Source organism: Mobula hypostoma, chromosome 20 (assembly GCF_963921235.1).
Source record: "Mobula hypostoma chromosome 20, sMobHyp1.1, whole genome shotgun sequence".
NCBI lineage: Eukaryota > Metazoa > Chordata > Chondrichthyes > Myliobatiformes > Myliobatidae > Mobula > Mobula hypostoma.
In genome coordinates, this window is record NC_086116.1 from 22,482,176 (window position 1) to 22,498,234 (window position 16,059).

The 16,059-nt window shown below is 39.1% G+C and overlaps 1 protein-coding gene across 16 annotated transcripts in view; it reads right to left on the reverse strand.

Moving 5' to 3' along the window:
- The window catches only part of anks1b (ankyrin repeat and sterile alpha motif domain containing 1B), an 870,400-nt gene that overhangs the window by 129,337 nt on the left and 725,004 nt on the right, over positions 1 to 16,059 (reverse strand). For 14 of the 16 annotated variants that reach the window (XM_063072533.1, XM_063072513.1, XM_063072522.1 and 11 more), the window contains 3 exons: positions 14,392 to 15,056; positions 8,404 to 8,476; positions 5,180 to 5,286 (listed from right to left, as the gene is read on the reverse strand). In XM_063072533.1, the coding sequence (XP_062928603.1) occupies positions 5,180 to 5,286; positions 8,404 to 8,476; positions 14,392 to 15,056 (845 nt within the window). Of the gene's footprint in view, positions 1 to 5,179; positions 5,928 to 8,403; positions 8,477 to 14,391; positions 15,057 to 16,059 lie in introns of those variants that run through there. The other 2 variants (XM_063072526.1, XM_063072527.1) reach the window with 2 other exon arrangements.

Here is a 16,059-nt window from a genome sequence, read left to right on the forward strand (position 1 = left end):
TTAAATAAATGCCAACATTGCATTTGCCTTCTTTACCACAGACTCAACCTGTAAATTAACCTTCTGGGAGTCTTGCACAAGGACTCCTAAGTCCTTCTGCACCTCTGATGTCTGAACCTTCTCCCCATTTAGATTAACAGTCCACACTACTGTTCATTTTACCAAAATGCATTATCGTATATTTCCCAACACTGTATCCCATCTGCCACTTTTTTGCCCATTCTTCCAATTTGCCTAAGTCCTACTGCAATCACATTGTTTCCTCAGCACTACCTATCCCTCCACCTATCTTTGTATCATCCGCAAACTTTGCCACAAAGCCATCCATCTATGCTATTCTATATTTTACTCAGTACTGCTGATTTCCTGCAATTGAGAAACTTCCTAGGCCACTTCAGAAAATCGTTATGAGGTAACCACATTATACGGTTCTGGGTTCACACTCAGGCTGGGATGGATGGAAAATCCCATTACTTTAAGGGTATGAAGGAAGCAGCTGGGAATTTGTGACCATCTGGTGGGTTCATGGTCACTATTTCTGATACTAGCTTTTTATTCCGGATTTGAATACTGTAATTAACCTAATTTAAATTCCCTTGTGTTATGCTGTGATTTGTACTTATGTCATTAGATCATTAGTCCAGGTTTCTGGATTAATAGTCCAGGAACACCTCTACAGTGCAGTGCTCATTATCACTTTAGTACTAATCATTTTAGTGTGCCTAGTGCAACACATGCTAAACGACAGACACAACTGCAGAGGGCTCTTTCTCCCCTCTGTAAAATCCTCGGAAAACAGAAATAGAAAAGCACAGGGCTGCAAGAACGTGTGATCCCACCAATGAAACCATTTAAGAAGCAAACAGTTTGATCCAAGTTCAATCTGAAGACATTCGGTCATTTAATCTGCCTCTTCTAAATGTCAAGTTTCAGAATCAGGTTTAATATCATCGGCATATGTTGTGAAATTCGTTGACTTTGCAGCAGCAGTACAATGCAATACATAATAACAGAAAAAAAGCTGAATCACAGTAACTATATATATTAAATAGCTATATATATAAAATTTAAATAAGTGGTACAAAAATACAAACAAGTAAGTAGTGAGGTAGTGTTTATAGGTTCAATGTCCATTCAGAAATTAGATGGCAGAGGGGAAGAAATTGTTCCTGAATCGTTGAGTGTGTGCCTTCAGGCTTCAGGCCTGATGGAAGGCATGAGAACAAGGCATGACCTGGGTGATGGGGGTCCTTAATGATGGATGCTACCTTTTTTTTATCATTACTCCTTGAAGATGTCCTGGATATTATGGAGGCTAGTGGCCATGATGGAGCTGACTAAGCTTACAACTCTCTGCTGCTTTAACATTCTGTAACAAATTACCAAATCTTGTAGTATTTACTGTAGCTATATGACTTATAATGAGACATGAAAGACTATTCTCTCCACATTGACAGAATCCCTGGGTAGGTCTACTGGGATTCTATACTTGCAACTTGGTCTCATCAGTGCCAATAAGGACTGCATTCTTGTACTAGAAAGAGAACTTAAATCCAGAATTCTATTACACCAAAAATCTCCACAAGTACTTAACAGATACAATAGAGAAAACTGCTGAAGTGATCACCTGTGTCCAAAATGTGCAGGTTTGCTAACTAGTAACTTATGCCCCTTTGTAATTTTCTGGGTCAGTAAGCAATCTGAAGAGAGAACAAACCTCCTGAAATGTGCTGAATACTTTGAGCTGACAGTAGACACCTCATTTATTCTCATTAAACACAACTGGTACCTTTTATATAACATGAAGGATAGTCTCAACTATTTTTAATAGTTGATGGTAGGCAGATTGTTGCTCTAACAGAATAAGCTATCAATGTCAAGGCATGAAAAAGAAAAAGTGAGTAAATATGTTTTAGTGACATCCTAAATGGGATGTGAATTGGGATTTCATACATCTCTCAATCATCGAAGGAAGTTACACACCTAAGGTGAATGAATGAGAAACTCAAAAATTAGAAGAGGAACTGACGCTCATGAACAAAAAGAAGTGCTTCTTAAACAGAAAGGGCGAAGACACAAAGTTTTTTGAAGAATGATAAACTAAGTAAATATCATTTAAAAATCTGAGCTCTCTAATTACCCAATATATTCCCAACTCTCTCATTTCCTCATCAAGTGAAAATTAATGAGCATATAATTTAATGTAGATAAATGCAAAAGAAAGCTAAATTCAGCTCATGCTCTTGAAAAACACTGGAAAGATAAATTATGTTTTCAGTTTTTAAAAATGTTTCAAATTTCTTTCAGAGCCAATGGTGGTAACAGAAGCAAGGAACTGTTGTCTCACATGTGGACAATATTTTCCAGGCTACAAATCACCATCCAATAAATTATGAACAACATTTTTTATTTAAAAAATTCTAAGTTTAGTTACAAAATATTTGGCCTGTTTACCTTTAACATAAGAGCACAGGAAAATACATATACTCATTTTGGAAATTTGATTTAAGGCAATGTTCCCTGTGGCAAATAGTTCTTAATCTAATTATAGTGTGTAGTAACTGTAATGTGGATGCTTCCCAGTTGATCTAAGGTCTTATAATATTTATGGATTAATAAATGCATGAAGGTAGGTCAATTATGTAATTGTGAAAATATAAAGTAAGTGCTGACAGGTATAATATTTACAGATGAATACACCACTAAAAGAAGTAAGCAGAAAGAAATATCTCAGGTTAATGTCTACTGTGTTATTTCTGTTGCATATAGCAGCTAGGTTACACTGGGATTTAAAAAAAGACAAACTTGGAAGTGGCTGTTGTGCCAAATGCTGAATAAAAACAGGAGCATTGGGAGCATACATCAGGTCCAACTGTAGCGGAAATGAGAAGAGTTTTTTTTCTTACAGAATCGTTAACAAATCTATTTTACTATTTTGATTCATAAAGAAAGGAGCCTGGCCTCAGTGTCCCAACCTATGCAGAAATATACAGTACAACAGATAATTCAAATTAGTGTCTACTTAAAGACATTTTAAAGGGATAATAATAAAGCTGTAAGATAAACTTTTTTTCCAGTGTGAACTGATATCTTTATCTATTACAAAGGGTGAATTATCAGTATATATCTTTATGAAAATATTTCACCTACAACACACTGAGGTGAGATGATGATGCATGTGGGTGGGCTGATAAAAGAACACAGATAACCGGAAACAGTGTTTACCCCAAGCAGTGAAGGGTTATTTAAAAATAAAGATATTTCTTTTGAAGCAGTTTGGAAATGGTGTTAACATTGGTATCATCCTGATGATTTATTTTTTCAAAACATTAATAACAAACATAGCAATGATAATAAAATAAATAATTCATTTCCAATTATTTAAATTCAATGATTTTATTTACTTTTTTCCTATGTTTATTGTCTAAGATATGATACATATTTATACATCACAATATTTAAATATTAGAGGACGGATTTCTCATATTCTTTATTCTGAATAATTCCCTTCCCCTCCTAAATTTGAATAGTTTTCATATCTCTTAAGAAATTAATTTGATAATAAGAAAAATTATTTTTCGTACTGTTAAGAAAAAGCCATTAAGGGAGTTCAAGTACTTGTTTGTAGGTGGCAACAGTTATTTTTCTGAGAAAAATCTGATCATTTTATTTGGTTAAAAGCATATTTGTGCATCATATGATCATACTGTTCTCTAAAATGATGAAAACATTGGGAATTATTATTCAGTGATAAATAACTGGCTGAACTTATTCAGCTGGTGTCGAACATGTTTTCAAAAATTTCAACAGTTTACTTTCAGAATTTTAACCAGCATAACATAAAAATGCAATTTTATTGGTTAATTCCTACATATAATAAATGTAATTCTCTGTCAACAACGAGGCAATGACTTGTGGAATGGGATGAATTTTTTCTATTGGCCATACTTGTGATTTAAAAGACCTGATAACAGCACAAGAAATTATATTCACCATATAACCACTTGTTAGAAATGAACTGCCATTCTACAAGAGTCAGCAACCTACAGTATATCCTTGCACTGAAATGATAGAAATTATTTAAAGAATTCTAATTCTACCCCATCAATAAAAAAAAACATGAAAAGCAACATTAAATTCCATTCCAATCCAGTTTATGTACATCTGTTTTAAAAATCAAACCTGGTTATAGTTTGGCATGGATGGGAAAGATGATAATGTAGGCATTATATCAGTGATTGACACTCTCCGCAAGAAATAGCTAATTATAGCAGGTCTCCTAGTAACTAAAATAATTGCTTTCCTCTCTGGCTGAAACTCATCACATACTTCTGTGAGCAATACACAGTGAAAATAAATTTCAAATATGACTTCTGTGAAGCAGGAAGAGAAGTTCCTGTCCCTCTACAAGCACCTAGATGGAGGTATCTTCATAGGTGACTCGACAGTGACTTCTACAATACAATATTTTAATGATCAGATCTGGCCTTTCATTCTATTTTATATAAACATCGCTTTGTAACGATTGTGAATATACATTCAAAATATTATAGCAGTCATTAAAATGTAACAATTTTGGGCACTCAAAGTCTCTTGTGACCTACTATTTTCATTACAATGGCATACAAATTCCTTCTTAAGTTAGTTAGACAGCAAAACTTTTTTAGAATATTTATATGGAATTTTTCATCTCTTCCATAGTTGTTAATAGGATTTTAATAATGATATACATGTATATAGCACAAATTTTATATATATTACAAAAATATTTTCAGTTAAGAATAGAGAACAAATCAATTGCAGAAATACAATGCCAGCATTCACTCATATACACAAAAAACTCAAGCTGTAACCAAATTTTTAACATTCCAGTCAAAGAAATTATCATTTTTTGATGCAATTGAAACTGCTAAGCCCATCAGGGCTAACTGTAGTTAAACTGAAGCTTCCTGCCATCCTTCCTGAATGGTAATTTAGAGCTTTGCAATATTAAATACAATGGTCCACACAGGTCCACAGTTGCTGAGGCAACAGGACAACAGGTCATAACATAGTTGGACAGACAAAAGGAGAACAGTGGGTGATGGGATGAGCAGGACAAGAGGGTAATACAAAGTAGCATAGTTTTGAGAAAACATGAACTGTTCACGTACAAAAATAAAAATAGAAGATAGCTTACCATGAACTGGATGTTGTCAAATCCATTTGCCAGCAGGTGGTTTTCATACTGGGGAAGTCCTATGCTCTCCAGCCACCGTCCCACAGTCTGAAATACAACTCTGGGTCCTGTAAGAGGTTGAAGGGGAAGCCGCTTCAGCAGTGACATACCATCAATCCGGTAGTAGGGGCATTCCGAGGTTGAGAGGTGGCATTGCCACATCGCATTTCTCGGAATGTGACTGTCGAATGAGCCCGCCAGCTTGACAGCTTTTGTGGTGCACAACTCAATATTCTCAATATTATTCTCTGTAGTTTGACTAAATGCTGGAATGCTTCTCAAAGCCAGCAGGTATCAGCACAAGATGTGGGTCCAGCATGCCAAGGTGTCTTTCCCTTTATAAATATATAGTGCTCTCTCTCTGACCAACACATGGGAGAGAGAGAGAGGGAGAGAGAGAAGGAGAGAGAGAGAGAGAGAGAGGGGGGGGAGAGGGAGAGAGAGAGAGAAAGGGAGAGAGAGAGAAAGGGAGAAAGAGAGAAAGGGAGGAAGAGAGAAAGGGAGGAAGAGAGAAAGGGAGGAAGAGAGAAAGGGAGAAAGAAAGGGGGAGAGAGAGAGAGAGAGAGAGAGAGAGAGAGAGAGAGAGAGAGAGAGAATATTAAGAGCAGACTGGTCCCTGAACGTGTGAATGTCGCAGTTCTCCACAGTAAGCACTGCTCTGCCAGCAGCTAGGATTCTTTTTATCAAGTACTCCCACACTCATCAGTATGCTGTACCATGCTTCATGCTCCCCCCCTTCTCCTGTTCATTGCCCAGCCCAGGCTACACCTCACAGTCTCTATAAAGGCCATCAGAAATCTAGATTTCTTTGTCTGCTATCTGTAAATCTGCTGCTGATGCAGATGCTGATGCTGTTCCTCCTACACACACACACAGATCTACGCCAACCTTGAATGATGAGTTCAGTTAAAACAAATGCAGGAAAGAGGACTGTATAAAATTATTGTGTGTGCTTACGGTAAATTCTACTGTTTCCTCCTGCCTGGAACTCAGAGGCAGCAATCCTGAACAACATATTCACACAATATTACAGTTTAATACATTTCCAGAATACTAAAACTTCAAAAGCAACAGAGATTTGCAAACATTTTTATGGGTATAACAGAAAAAGGCACTTACAGTTACACCAAAGGAGTACTAAAAAACATTGTAATAGTTAAGTCCAACTAATATTGTGCTCACAAATAAATTTGCTGATCCAGAGGGGGAGTTACATTTGTAGCTGTTCCAGACTTCTCTTTTTCCTAGCACAAAGTATATTATACTACCATGACAGAACCACAAACCACATATCAAACTTATCCCAATAATCCTTCTTAGAATCTCTGATTATCTTTATTGATATACATATATATATAATACACACACACATATATATATATATATAATTATTATTTAGGGAGCGTAAGTAAATCAAGAAGCTATAACAACTATGATAGTCAATGTTTTCCTGATGCAGTGAGAATTAATATTGTCGTATAAGAGTCGTCTTTGCCACATAATTACACTTAATTGTCTTTTTATATTACACCATTAAAGCACAACAATGCGTCATCCAGAACGCTTCACTTTGGTGCTATCAATGAAGAAACAATACCAACTCAATGAAAGTGTTATTGCAAGGGGCAAGCACTAATATTTTTTGAGGAAGTTTGTTGTTGAAGAAGAGGGCAGTGGAAAGGCTGAGAGCTTTAGTGCAGGAATCAACTTTAACTGCAGAAAATGCAGGACCAATCATGCGTAGAAGGAAGATGGAAGTGCACAAGCCAGAGTTAAGAAGAACCAAATGTTTGAGAAGATGTTTGTGGGATTGGGGTGGTGATGGAGATAAGACTTGAATTCATTAAATTGTGTAATATTTGATGTATTTAGAACCATAGACTAGGATGAGTCAATTGCTTAGCCATAAAAATACAGCAGAAAATTATTTGGATCACCATTCTGGGACTTTAGTAGAACAATCTAATTACATTCTACTCCCTATTTTTTCCTCATAACCTTATAAATATTTTCCCCTCAAAATTAATCCAACTTGCATTGCAAGTTATAACTGAATCAGTGTCCCAGGTAGTGTGCTCAGGACCACTTCAACTCACTGCATCAAAAAATAGATTTTTTTTACCACCTCTGATGCTTTTGCCAATGATCTTAAATCTGTCTCGTCTATCATGGAAACAGCTTCTTCTTATTTATTCTGTCAAAAACGCTCATGAGTTTGGACACCTCTTCATTGCATATACAAACGTTTTGTATATTATCCTATACTGCTTTAAGAACAATGTCGGTTTCTCCAGCATTTCCTTGTAAATTAAGTGCTTTATTCTTGGTGCTATTCCAGGAGATCTTTGCTGTGTCCTCATTAAGCCCTTGCCATACTTCTGAAAATGTGGTGCTGAGAATTCTCAAGCTGAGTCCTAAATGATGTTTCAAGAAGCTACCAAACAATTCGCTTTCTGACACACTCTGTGCCTTTTTCAATACAATTAAGGATCCTCTAGATTTTGTAACAACCTTCCCAACTTGTTATGTCATCTTCAAGGACTTATCTGCACTCTGATCCTCCCAGCTCTCCATGTTCTAGTGTATCCTATATATTTATTTCATTTATACTTTTAACTTTTATTGTCTGTCTTAATTCATCTTATATACATATGTCACCTTACACTTCGCTGCATTTGTTTTCAGTGACTATGTATCCATCATTTTACTAACTGATATGCCCTTTTTAACCACATTTTTGAGTTTTAGGTTATTGATGTACATTAAGAAACAGGGGGCCTACTACCAGTCTCCAGGGATCACCATTCACTATAATTCTCTCTGTCCTACAGCCAATTTTATGCACACATTGTACTTCTCTTTAAATTCTTTAATCTACTTTTTTTTGAATTATGTGGCACATTGCCAAGTAGCTTTGGAACTTTATATACTCCTAACAGCTGCACTGTCCTCTGCAACCCTCAACTTCACACAAATGACTTTAACAAATTTCTACAGGCTTTCATTCATTTTTTCCATGCTTTTTCTAACAAAGCATTCACCAATATAAGTCGAAGAGAAAAAAAATGTTCACTCAATTGAACTAGCAAGGCTATATAAATATCAACTGGCTGACAAGTGACATGAAGAATCTCATTCATACTTTCTATCATGAATTTAATGTGGATGTAGAATTGACTCCTCACCTGAAGCTTCATCATGCTTTCCTTTCAGGCCAGTATTGATTCCAGCACCAATAGAGCTCATGATTTTATCAATCTGTAAGGAACACAGTGAGAACCATTAAACTTTCAGTAGACGCTTTGCGGGCCCACAGTCTGCACCTGCAGAAGCTAAGACTGCTCTGTTCCGATTAAACTCGCCAAGGGATCAATTACAACTGTTTGTTCAGACATGGTCATAGTTACACACCTGCACTGAATAACTACAAAACACAATTTATTTTATCTGACAAAATATAACAATCGCACATAAATAGAACATAGAACATAGAATAGTACAGCACAGCACAGTACAGGCCTTTCGGCCCACAATGTTGTGCCGACCCTCAAACCCTGCCTCCCATATAAGCCCCCACCTTAGATTCCTCCATATACCTGTCTAGTAGTCTCTTAAACTTCACTAGAGTATCTGCCTCCACCACTGACTCAGGCAGTGCATTCCACGCACCAACCACTCTCTGAGTAAAAAACCTTCCTCTAATATCCCCTTAGAACTTCTCACCCCTTACCTTTTAGCCATGTCCTCTTGTATTGAGCAGTGGTGCCCTGGGGAAGAGGCGCTGGCTATCCACTCTATCTATTCCTCTTATTATCTTGTACACATCTATCATGTCTCCTCTCATCCTCCTTCTCTCCAAAGAGTAAAGCCCTTGCTCCCTTAATCTCTGATCATAATGCATACTTTCTAAACCAGGCAGCATCCTGGTAAATCTCCTCTGTACCCTTTCCAATGCTTCCACACCCTTCCTATAGTGAGGTGACCAGAATGTAAAATAATCAATTAGCAAAATTTCCACGACTTAATTCAATAAGCAATTGACAAGATAAAGATATTCCCATTGTCCTGGCTATGTTGTCAATTGAACATGGAAGTCATGAGACAACTTTGCCCAGAAAATGGAGTTTACCTTTCTTTTTATGTGTTTAGCACAGAGTGTTAATCTCTAATTGGATGCAGCTCAAAAGCTCATTAAATTGGCCAAAAAAAAAAAGCCACAGTGCTTTGCATCCAGAATCACGCTGTAAAGGAGGATTTGTGTGGTTCCATAAGGGGCCTCACTAAATTTAGATCAGTTAGAAACATGTTGCTGAGGCACCAAAAACAGGAACTCACTGGTTTTTAAAGGCACATTCACTATGGCACCCAGGCAGCGGCACGAAACATTTTGGTTCCACAAAGAGAAAAGAGGGCGCAAGATAGAGCTGTGTGAAGTTCACCAAGAAATGCCAAAAATAAGTGGGTCAAGTGTACTTGGGGTTTAGGAGACTTCCCCAGCACCACCTTTGAGAGTATAGCGGGGGAGGTCACCATCATCTCCTTCAGGATAGAGAATCGGTGCAGCACAGATCAAAAGCAAGACTTCTTTGTCTACACAAGGTATTCAAGGTGAGCTCTGGAATAAGAGAAATGCTGTTCTTTCATTCTAACATGTAGACATTCACTCTCACATTATCAATGACGTTAAATCTCTGGCAGCCAGCAGCTTTCAAAAGAAGGATATGAAAGGGTTACTCAATGTTTTTAATCTCCATTCAGACAAAGAAATTGAGGAATAAGAGAGACAGCATCACATAGTAGAGGGGGACCAAGCATGTTCAATACCTCACCCATATGGAGCAGACAATCTGTGCCTGTGGGCAGAGTGGCTACTGAGTCACAAGCCACAAGCAACCTCAGGAACACTCTGCAATCAACCAGCAAGTATGCTCACTAATAGTATTTCAAGATCATCATTAAATCCCTTTTGATTTCATCATCAGTTAATACCTCAATGACATCTAAACCATAAGACTATATGACATAGGAGCAGAATTAGACCATTTGGTCCAAGAGTCCACTCTGCTTTTCAGTCATGGCTAATTTATTATCCCTCTCAACCTAATTTTCCTGCCTTTTTCCCATAACCCTTGACACCCTTACGAATCAAGAATCTATCAACCTCCACTTTAAATATGCCCAATGACTTTGCCTCCACAGCCGTGTGTAGAAAAGATTCATCACACTCTGGCTGAAGAAATTTCTCCTCATTTCTGTTCTTAAGGGATGTCCTTGTATTCCGAGATTGTGTCTTCTGGTCCTAGACTCCCTCACTATAGAAAACATCCTCTCCACATCCTCCCTATCTAGACCTTTCGATAGTCCAATAGTCCATAGGTTTCAATGAGATCCCTCCCTCATTCTTCTGAACTCCAGTGAGTACAGGCCAAGAGCCATCAAACACTCCTCATATATTAACTCTTCAATTCCCAGAATCATTCTCACAAACCTGCTCTGGACCCTCTTCAATGCCAGCAAAATCTTTCTTAAATAAGGTGTTCAAAACTGCTCAAAATACTCCAAGTCCACTCTGACCAGTGTCTTATAAAGCCTTAGCATTATATCCTTGTTTTCATATTCTAGTCCTCTCAAGATGAATGCTAACACTGCACTTGCCTTCCTTACCACCAACTCAACCTGTAAGTTAACCCAAAATTTAGGGAATCCTGCACAAGGACTCCCAAGTTCTTTTGCACCTCCAATTTCTGAATTCTCTCTCCACTTAGAAAATAATCTGTGTCTTTATTCCTTCTACCAAAGTGCATGCCCATACAATTCCCTATATTTATGATACTGCATAATCATAAAATAATTTTGGTCACACCTACAAATGTAACAAGCTTCTATTTCATCTCTGGCTATAAGCCACCCTCAGAAGCCGGAAGGGACATTTTTAGAGAACCATCTCAGAGAATGTTACCACAGGGAAGTGCAGATATGAATAGAGGAGAACACATCATCAGAATGAACAAGGGCAGTAGTGGACTGAAGTCTGGCACCAGTTATAGAAAATCCGGTGCATGAGCTCGCTAGAGGGATGGTCTACACATCCACCCAGGATTAGGTTCCTTTCCTGCTGGGCTGATTCAGATGTTGGGTGTTGGTCCTGCCTCACCAGGTGCAGCAGATCACAAAAAATATGGAAAAATGCATTTCTAGCCTCTCATAGAAGACCAAATGGAGCCAGGAGACCATGATCTCCACTCTAGAAACTGCAAATACATCTTTTCATGGAACTCAGCAAGAAATACAAGCAGAAAACTGCCACTGGCACATGAAAGCAGGTGTGGAGGCCACATTAAGTTTGATCCTGGCTGATAGCAGAATAATTCTGGTCTCTTGTCTCTGGTCTTTGCCATACAGGAGCAGCTTGAAGCACTTAAGACACTCCAGGGAACAGCTTGTCCTCATTGAGCAGAGGGACTCCATTCAAGAGCAGTGCATTGCTTTCAGTGGACACAGGAATACCATCCAGGAGATTGTTGTGGTTGTCCAGGAACAATGCATTGATTCACATCAACAATTGCTGTTGTCAATGAAAGCAGAGATGCTGCTTGTAGGCAGAGAGTTCCCTCACATGAGGAAAGAGAGGCAAAAAGTGAACAAGTAGATCTGTCAAAGGAAAAAAGATAAGGCACAAAAGGACTCATCTTTCTTCTGCAGCAACAGCAACAAACCCCCCAGCACTCCACCACCACCTTCCTCCATCTGGCAGAACTGGTCGTCACCCTCAGCAATTTTTCCTTTGATTCCTCCCACTTGTTTCAAATTCAAGGTGTAGCCACGGGGACCCACATGGGCCCTAGATATGCCGTACTTCAGGGCTTCACGGGAAATGTTCCCCAACTCTTCCTCTGCTACATTGATGAATGCATTGGTGCTGCTTCATGCTCATGAATTTCATCAACTTTGCCTCTAACTTCCACCCCCTGTGCTTAAATACACTTGGTCCATTTCTGACACCTCCCTCCCCATTCTTGATCTGTCTGTCTCCACCTCTGGAAATAAACTGTTGACCAACATCTTTCATAAACCCACCAATTGCCACTGCTATCTTGACTGTACCTCTTCTTGCCTTGGGTAAAATGCTATTCCCTTTTCCCAGTTCCTTTGTTGCATCTGTTCCGAGGATGCAGCTTTCCTTTCCAGGGCATCAAAGATTTCCTCCTCCTTCAAAGAATAGGATTTCCCTTCCTTCATCATTGATACTGCCTTCACTTGCATCTCTTCCATCATTTCCTGAACATCTACGCATCGACACTCACTGACTTTCTCATTGCCTTAACAGTGCTAGTTCCTCTCAGCCTTACCTGGCACCCCATGAGCCTCCACATCCAACACATCATTCACTGCAACTCCCACCATCTCCAAAGGGATCCTACCACCAAACATATCGTTACCTCCCACCCACTCTCCACTTTCAACAGGGATCATTCCCTCCATGATTCCCTTGTCCATTCATCTCTCCCCACCAATTTCCTTCCGGCACCTATTCCTGAAACTGGCCAAAGTGCTATGCCTGCCCATTCACCTCCTCCCTTACCTCCATTCAGGGCCCCAAACAGTCCTTCCAGATGAGGCTACACTTCACTTGTGAATCATCTGGGGTCGTCTATTGTGTCCGGTGCTCCCAATGTGGCCCCCTCTACGCTGGCTTTATACATTGTAAACTGGGGCACCGCTTCATTGAGAGACTCCACACCATCCACCAAAAGCGGAACTTCCTGGTAGCCCAACATTTTAATTCCCATTCTCTTTCTGACATGTTGGTCTATGGCCTCCTCTTGTGCAACAATGAGACCATCCTTATATAAGCAATATCTTGTACTCCATTTGGGTTGCCGCCAACCTTATGGCATAACTATTGACTTCTCCTTGCAATTCAAAAAATTCCCTCCTTCTCCCCTCTTCTATTCCCCACTCTGGCCTCTTACCACCTCTCACCTGCCTATCACCCCCCGACTCCCCCCCCCCGGTCCCCTCCTCCTTCCCTTTGTCCTGATATCCACTATCCTCTCCTAACAGATTCCTTTCTCTCCAGCCCTTCACCTTTCCCACTCACGTTCTAGCTATCCCCCTTCCCCTCCCCCCACCATTTTATTTTGGCATCGTCCCCCTTCCTTTCCAGTCCTGATGAAGGGTCTTGGCCTGAAACATTGACTGTTTATTCATTTCCATAGATGCTGCCTGACCTGCTGAGTTCCTCCGGCATGCTGTGTGTGTTGCTCTGGATTTCCAGCATCTGCAGACTTTCTCATGTTAGGGAGACTTTAAATGTTGGCGCGTGGCCAAGTGGTTAAGGCGTCGGTCTAGTGATCTGAAGATCGCTAGTTCGAGCCTCAGCTGAGGCAGCATGTTGTGTCCTTGAGCAAGGCACTTAACCACACATTGCTCTGTGATGACACTGGTGCCAAGCTGTATCAGCCCTAGTGCCCGTCCCTTGGACAACATCGGTGGCGTGGAGAGGGGAGACTTGCAGCATGGGCAACTGCCGGTCTTCCATACAACCTTGCCCAGGCCTGCGCCCTGGAAACCTTTCAAGGCGCAAATCCATGGTCTCACGAGACTAAAGGATGCCTATTTCTATTTTAGCTGCAGTAACATTTGGGCCCTCAGGGTGGGTACAGGTGGTGGTGGGGGGTGAGGGAAGGGTAAGTAGTGGGAACATCCAAGCCACAACAGTCACTCCGAAAGTGCTTAACATTTCCAATAGTAGAATTAATATTCTTAAAATGATTTTGATTTTTGTTACATTTCAGGATTAGCTTAGACAAACAACCTGTGAGAGACTCAGTTAAGATCTCTATTATTAAATAAATACTTCTCTAATATAAAAATGCCAGAACAAACATACAATGGTTTATCCTATCAAGCTGGTTTATACAGTGTCATAAATAATAAATTGGCAAATATAGTTCATTTATTAAAAATAGAACTTTAGTTTACTGTATTTGTTGTATGACATGCTACAAAGAACTAGACATCATGATCTATTCTAAATAATGATTGTACTTTGCATTGGTTTATCAATGTCATAGTTTTTCCAATACAAATCAGAAATTAAATACTGTGTCTTCTTGGAAACTTCATTAACTGACATTTGGAAGAGATACTACCTTGATAATGATTCTTACCTCTTCCCATTCAGCTGTGAAGGAAGGTGTTCGTTCCAAACATTTCCCGGTGCATTGTTTGCTTTCCTTAAAGTAGTTTGAAACAGACTCACAGCGTGTGTTCCTTGATTCTTCCTCGATTGGTGAGCAAGTAATAAGATTGGAGTCTGACTTTGAAATGTTTCTGCCCAACTGTAATTCAAGGAGAGTCTTTCCTCCTGACCTTACCCTTCCTAAAGTGCAAGCTCTGTCCTCAAAGCCATGCTTTTCTCCAGTGTTGCTTATCCAGTGATCGTCATTCCGAAAAGTTCTAGTGCTGACAAAAGTGTCACTGTCATTATGGTTCACTTTTGTATGGAAAATGGTCTTGTAAACAACTTGTGATCTGGCTTCTTTGTCTGATATTGATGCATCGCTGTTATTATGCTGCACTTGTGACTCATTTGTTTCATCGCTACATTGAAGTGAATCTGTTCTAATTAACTTTGGCTCCTGGGTTGACTCTTTGATTCTCAAGGCGCTGTCATTGGTGAACTCCTTATTTGTTTTGGTGTACAGATGATAAGGATTCTCTGGAGATTCACAAGCTGGGGAAGAGCCATGTAATAAACCTGCAAATTGCTTAGGGACATGCCCATCATGGAGCTCCTCTTCTGCTGAGGCTTCACGTTGGCAAAGATTCTCCTCTGGCAAAGACAGGGATAAGCTGTTAGTAATTTCAAATTCTTTACAAAAAACAATTAAACGATGAATTGCGTTTAATTAAAGTAGAGGTTGTTTTCTTCAGAAATAAAGTAACAGACAATTTATCAATTTCTCTTTCATCTGTAGAACATGAGCTCAAGAGTGAAAGACAGATTGGTAAACTGCTTTATTTTATTTCTTATCTTTTCAGCCATGGAACTGATAGTGCTCTTTTTAAAAATTTTTTCTTATAAATTACAAGGAAGCCATTCAGCCCATTTAATCTAGAGCGGCTCTCAGAGGAACCTTATCAGTCTTATTCTCCCACTTATTTCCTTAGAAACTTATTCTCTCCGAAATGGGCAAAAATTCCAACCCTCCCCCCATGCCTATCCACAATTCTTCTGCAACCAAAGCACAGTAGGAGCAGTTTACACCAGCTATCTTATCCACCAGAGGCAGGGAGAAATTGAAATACCCAGAGGAAACCTAGGAGGTCACAGGAAGAAAGTGAAAACTACACACAGGTAGCAGCCAAGGTGAGAGTCAAACCCAGCTGCTGGAGCTTTGAGGCAGCAGCACTAGTGCTGAAACACTGGTATATATTTCATTTTTACTGCTTCATTCAGACTGAAGGATTTCTTAAGCAAACATTGTCAAGTTCCACATTACTGAAATATTTCACTTCTTTGAGCTTCACAACATATTGTACTTACATCTTTGAAATGCTTTAGTTTTATTTCAACATGTTTTGAACAAGATAAATCAAGAGAGAGAGAGATTCCTACAAGAGATATCCTTCAAAATCTGTACATTGAGAACAGGATAAGGATGTGTCTATGGGGTGCTAATATTAGAAATAAACAAAAAAACACATATGATGTGAATGAAATTATTGTATTCATAATTACTCTATCAAAACATTTGGGGTTCTAACTGGCATTCATTCTTTGGGGGCTCTCCTCTGTTTTAGTGGATGTTTGCGAAGGAAAATCATTTCAGGAT